Raw genomic sequence first — 6,663 nt, forward strand, 5'->3', positions numbered from 1 at the left:
AAAAAAAAAAAAAAAAAAAAAAAAAAAGTGTACCGCATGCATGCCTGGTGCCTTTTGGAGGCTAGGAAAAGGTATCAGATCCCCTGGATCTGGAGTTACAGAGAGTTGTGAGTGGTTAGTGGATCTGGGACTTGAATCCAGTCCTCTGGAAGAGCAGCAAGTGCTCTAAACCATTGAACCTTCTTTTCAGCCTTCATTATGGTTTTTTTTCAAACAAAATTTGTTTCTGTTGTTTCCCCTTGCCTCTCTTCTTCCTCATCCACATTTTGCATTGTTCTCTGAGTTGTCCTCGGCTACCTGGGACATGACCCATGCACCCCCTTGTCCAGTATATACTGTTTGTACTTGCTGTGTTTGTTCTCTGTACCTATTGGTCACTTAGTCACAGTGGTTACGAGGTATAATGTATTGATGGTGCTATGCTTGTAGATAGAATTTGATACTATTTATAATCTCAGGCATAAATTGAGGGTCTTAGAACGTGACTTTGTGGGTAAAGAAGAGCACTGAATTTAACTAATTGTAGTTTGTCCTCTAAGTTGTAAGTTTGGGATCACATTCTTGAGCTGAATCTTGGCTTTAAAACCTTATACAAATTATTAATCTTTTTGTGGTCTCAGTATCTTTTCTCTAAAAAGTTGAGAACAGTGTTAACCTTATGCTGTAAGGATTAGAGAGGCTGCATATAAAATATAGATTATGTCAGGCATTGGTGGTGCACACCTTTAATCCCAGCACTCAGGAGGCAGAGGCAGGCGGATCTCTGTGAGTTCGAAGCCAGCCTGGTCTACAAGAGTTAGTTCCAGGACAGGCACCAAAGCTACACAGAGAAACCTTGACTTGAAAAACCAAAAATAAATAAATAAACAAACAAAATACAGATCACTTTTATTCTTCAGATCTTTTCATTACATTATATTGCTTTCAAGTTCCTGTTTAAGAATGTAGGAAGATGTTTATTACTTAATAGAACTCTTTTAAAATTTCTAGGCTTAGAGACCAAAGAATGTTATAAAGATCTCTGTACTACAGATTTGATAGAACTAACAGAACATAGAGTGACAGGGTACCAGTATGATACATATTTCCCTAGTATCTGGTGTATGAGGAGCAGCTGTTCTTGTGTATGTGGTCATACACAGTTTAATAAAAGAGGACAGCAGTCCCTACGTCACTTACACCTCAAAGCAAGTGAGTTGTTAGAGCTGAACCTTTTCTTAAAGGTATGTTAGTCCCAATTTTACCACTGAAGCATTAAACTACAGGTCCTATCTGAATTGTTGCTGGACAGAGAAAAGAAAGTGTATTCATTCTGTTAACTCTGGGTCAAAGACAGAGCAGCGGAACATGGTGGGAGAGTTGTAATTTTCCCCCTTAGTTCCTCTGTCCTTTAGTTAGAAAACACAAATAGTTTTTTTGTTAATATAATTTTAAATTTTATTTCTAGATAAATGTAGTATTGAAAGAAGATTGGCAGCACTCTGCAGTAGCTCTGGAGCTGTATGAGCAGCAGACTTGCCTGTGGACCAGCATGGGAACATGAGGTGGCATGTTTGGTTCTGTCACCCACCCAAGAAACCGTGGTGACTACCAAAGAACAAGCAGCAACTTAAGAAGGAAAAACAATATAAAACTACATGTTTGTAGAAAACCTGCCTTATTGGAGAAGTCACTCCCCTTTTCCTTTTTCTTTATAGAAGCAGAAGCAAAAGAGTATCCACACATTGAACCTGGCAAATAAATGTACCTTAGAACTAGAATCATAAGTACAATTATTCTTGTGGATAATTAAACAGGAAAGAAAGTGAGTGACACTTTACTCGACTCTGGGTAATATATGAAATTCCATGCTTTGTTAAGGCATATACAAGCAAAGAGTCTACAGCTCATCCAGACAGTTTGAGATTTGGGGTAAGTTTGTCTGAATCTGAGCATGCATCTTTAAACAGCTCAGAAGGAAGTGTTTTAAGAAGAAGCAAAAGGTGACTCTTGGATGAATTGTGACATCTTCAAGTTGATCTAATGTGGACATAAGTTAATCTTCCAAAATCTTTCATATTGCACTAATTTATTAAAATAACTGTGTATTGAATTTTGCAATTTAAAACTAACTGAGGCACAATGGACTTGTTTAGAATATTTTACTTGATTCCATACATAGGCTCTTTTCAGAATTCATGTGTATACTCCATTGAAGTTTTAAATGGTCAAAACTTGCATTCATGTGAACCTTTGCATTTTTCTCACCTGTAATCTTCACCAACAGATCTTCTCAGTGGTATTTTGAGTTGCTGGTTGTTGCATTTTTTTGTTGTGCATGCAGAATGTGCATTGATACCTGTGACCATAGGTTTATTAAAGGCTAAGTTTATTTGGGCAGTATTAGAAAGCTATCATGAATCAAGAGATACTCTTGAGAATTTTAATAGGGCCAAATCAAAGTGATGAATAAAGGCTTGTTAGTGATGTGGAGTTTCTACATGAAATTAGTAGGAAGTGAGGTTTGTTTTCCTTAGAAAACTGGGCAGCTCTCTCCAGACTAATGTGCACTTTTCAGTGTTAGTCCTGACAGTTCACCAAATAGCTAGTCACAGTGAATTAACATCTCTCCAAGAACGGTTTCTGTGCTGTATATTGTTTGGTTTCTTTTACTTACCTGCTTGAATACTTGAATAAAGCATTCACCCGTCTTAACCCTGTCATTCAACCCTTCACATAATGACCTGCACTCTGATAGCTGCGCAGAAGCTCTTGGGCATCGCACTTAACAGAGACAGCGTGGTTTCCATTTACTTGGTGGACAAAGTAATGTAATTTTTACATTATTTATCTGTGTGGAATTCCAGAAGTTAATTTGAACATTTATTTATAAGATGTTTGTATTTTTAGGTCTTTACTACAGTGTTTCTACCTCTCATTTGTAACTGCATGCATTATTCTCCAAACTAGGTAAAACTCACTGAATCATTGTGTAATAGCCTTTTTTAAATTGCTTGTACAAATGTATATTAAGGATAAATAAAACTGACAGTGTTTTTAGGTTATAGTTGGGTTGATACTAAGTGGCTTGTCAAGCCAAATGCTTCTTTAGTGAGTAGGTTGGAAACTTGGTCATTAATGGCCTTTGTCCTGCTCCAGGATTTAAGACTCTTGGTGGCTGACATGCAGGCTCCTGAAAACAGACTATACCCCCTCCTTATATTAGTGATAACTGTTTGAGATAATTTTTTTAGATTTTACGCTGAATTCTTTCATATTCTCTTAATTACCATGTTATCTCAGTTGATTTTCCAAGTAAGTAGATTTAGTTGGCCTCTTATGCCACTTTTCAAAACCACATTATGAAAAGATTGAGAGAGGGTAAAGTTGGTGTGAAGTCAGGAACTACAAATAATGAAACCGCACTGTAATTCAAGCTCTTCTCACGACAGAGGTCTTATAGGTGCTGTGTATAAAGCAGCAGAGTCTCACAGTGGAGAACAAACTGTAAACTCACGAGTAATGGTTTTGATTATACTACCGTTATCAAGGCTAATTGTTTAAAAAGATTTTTGCCTTGATTATAGCAATAATAAATAAATGTTTTATGTTTCTGTATTTTTATTTCATATCTGTATTTCATAAAATGGAAATAGACAAGTTCACACATTCGGGGGTCAGCACCAGTATTCAAGTCATAACCTGGAGAATTATTTACCATGCAGATATACATAGAAGAATTATCAGGGAACCTGCTGATTGGCCTTTCTTGCTATGTGAATTTTCTTTAACTGTCATCTATTGAAGACCTGTTCTTGACATAATGATTTCCTGCAGCCCCCATGTGCTCTTTCTTCTGCTAGAAGAGAGTGCTGGCCTCACAAATGAGGTATAGGAGCTTGTGAAGAAGCTCTTGTTAGTTGACACTTCACTGTCTAGAGATGAAAAGGAGAAAGTTGAGTTGAATGAAGAAGAGATGAGGGCATAGAACGGGTCCCTCAGAATGATGCATCTGACATGTCTAGGTCCCTATACCTCTCTCTGCATGGAGCAGGTGCTTGGTGTCCACTTCCTGAAGCACTTCAGGTCAGACAGGATGGCATCCCTCCTTCCACCTCATCCCTTTGCTGCTTCCTCCTCTACCCAGCTGGTCCTATGAAGTAGCATCTCTTTCTTGGGGATATTGTGCTTAAAACTGCTGATACCCAGTTTCATTATTTTGTTTGAGAACATTCAATGAATGAATGAATGACTTATTTTCCATAACATAGTGCCCCTCCCCCCAGTTCTCGCAAGAGATGCTGTTCTACAGTCCAGCATAAGAACCAGGAAGTACTGTGATTATGGATGCCCTGTGTCAGTCTCTAAGAACAAGGAAGAGGAACCTGAATTGGGGCAAATTAGGCATGAGCGTATGGACTCAAATATTAAAAAACCCTGAGGAGGAGCACAAACTTCACTTTTAATTGCCTTTCCTTGTAGCCTTTGTGAGCCATCCTAATTGGTATTTCTGTAGGACAGTAACTTGGCAGGGAGCCGTTACTGCCCAGTCTCTCATATTGACCCAGCTCTAGATGGCATTTGGCTTTGTGGGTTCTGAATCATTGAATCAGCAGCTGTGCAGACTACTAAGTCCTTCCCAAGTCCCTTTCATGCTTTACAAAGACCTGGTGAGAACATTATCTTTGAATGAAGAATCAAAAGGTCAAGGCAGCATTTTTGTCAAATAAATCAGGAAATTGGACCCAAAATGATGGCCCTAAAAATACAGTGCAGCCGGGTGTGTGGTGCCCACTTTTAATCCCAGCAATGGGGAGGCCGATGCAGGTAGATCTCTGTGCATTTGAGGCCAGCCTGGTCTACAGGATGAGTTCCAGGACAGCCAAAGCTACATGGTAGAGAGAACCTATCTCAAAAATAAAAAAATAAATTTATAAAGCAGTGCCTATAGGAGATGTATGATAATCCATGATTAAAATGACAGCATTTGCACAAGAGATGAAACCAAACTGGCAAAGGATCAAGAGGAAAAAGCAACAAGATTCTGACCTCACTGCCAGGGTGACCACACAGCACCCGGTCAGACTGCACAGGAGACCAGGCCACAGAGAGCTGCTATGGTGCTGAAGGAGAATAGTGTGGGGAGCAAGTGGAATTGCCTGTAGGTGTTTTGTGGATTGGTTTTGTTTGTTGTTCTTAAGGTTTATCCCTACAAGTGTTTTGCCTGCATGTATGTATGTATGTACACTGCATGTATGTCTGATGCCCCTGGAGACCAAAAGAGGGTAATGATTCTCTGGAACTGGAGGTATGGGCTGTTGTGAGCCACCATGGGAGTGCTGAGAACCAAACCTGGATGGGTCCTCTGCAAGAGCAGTATTTAACCACAACTGTCTCTCCAGCTGTGGGCTTTGCTTTGCTTTTCCTTGGTTCAATTTTAAAGTTTTATGAAGACCATTGTTGCTGAACAAGTATTAGCAGATTTCCCAGGAGTTCCGTGGGCTGGGCTGTCCTGGAGACTGTTGAGCAGTAGATAGCTATGTGAAGTTGCCCAGCCTCTCCAAGATGAGCTACATGAGCACCCCTTCCAGGCCCTGCCCCATGCAGCATGCTGCATCTAAAACAGTCCCGTGCTCGCACTATGCGTAGATGTTAACTTAAACATTATCTATTGAAAACTCTATTCTGCATCTCCTCCAGGGTCTCTGCAGCTTAACTTAGGGGTCCAGCTGGTCACAAACCAGCTCTGTTGTGTTCAGCTGTGTGTCCTTGGGCATCTATCATAAATCAATTTGCCAAGTATGGGAAGAGTTAAATGATTGCCCTGCAGTCATTTGAGCACCACCTGGCACAGGTGAGAACTCTGATAACTGTGTTGTGATTACTCAGAAGCTCTTTTATGATAGTTTATTTTGTTTTAGGACAGGGTAAAAAAAAATAACTTGGTTTTGTATTTGTTTGAAGCAAAGCCTAGATTTAGGGCTCAGTGAAGCCACATGCATTGTTCTTTTTAAAAAATAATAAAGTGGCAGGGGGTGTTCTTGTACACGGGGCACAGGACAGACACACACAGCGGAACAAACACAGACACGACACGGCGGCTCCCACGTGGGTCCACTTTAATGGGGGAGGGAAACACAGAAGGGCAAAGGAACGTGCGGGGCACACGAGGAAGGCAGAACGAGAGAGGGAGCCTCGTGTGGCCCTGCCTTTTAACGGAGAGCGCAAGGGTATCTGGGAATATCCCATACCTGCTCACAGGTGCACGCACAGGTAGCCATAGTCCAAGAGGAGTCTGGGAGTTGTAGTTTTTCAAAAGAACAACATACCACCCTTTTTATTTTGTTAAAAAAATTGGGGGGGGGGGCTCAGAGGGTAGGGAATAGGGGCGTAGCCCGGTCTTTCATGACTGCTTCCTGCTGGCTTTTGGGCGTTGAGGGGTCCCTGGTGTATCCGATGATCTTGGCGGTGTCCTGGTGGTTCTTCTGACCGCTGGCATTTCGAGATGGTCGTTTTTTGTTGGTTCTGTCCAATCCGTTGGCGTCCTGAGGTAGTTGATTGAAGAAGTCACATCTGTCTGGCTTTTCCTGAGCAGCTGGGTCACCGTTAAGATGCTGGAAGGCAAAAGCAGCGTTAGTAGAGAAAAGGGAAAAAAATTGAAGTAGAGAGGAGGTCTGTAAGAGT

At 40.8% G+C, this 6,663-nt stretch overlaps 1 protein-coding gene across 1 annotated transcript in view; it reads left to right on the plus strand.

The window, feature by feature from the left end:
• The window catches only part of Ulk2 (unc-51 like autophagy activating kinase 2), a 74,956-nt gene extending 71,359 nt beyond the window's left edge, over positions 1 to 3,597 (plus strand). Inside the window, exon 27 of the mRNA XM_005349895.3 lies at positions 1,448 to 3,597. Coding sequence (XP_005349952.1) covers positions 1,448 to 1,506 — 59 coding nt within the window. The 3' untranslated portion in view covers positions 1,507 to 3,597. The remainder of the gene's footprint in view (positions 1 to 1,447) is intronic.
• The last annotated feature ends 3,066 nt before the right edge of the window (positions 3,598 to 6,663 follow it).

The sequence above is a fragment of the Microtus ochrogaster genome, chromosome 7 (genome assembly GCF_000317375.1).
Source record: "Microtus ochrogaster isolate Prairie Vole_2 chromosome 7, MicOch1.0, whole genome shotgun sequence".
NCBI classification, from domain to species: domain Eukaryota; kingdom Metazoa; phylum Chordata; class Mammalia; order Rodentia; family Cricetidae; genus Microtus; species Microtus ochrogaster.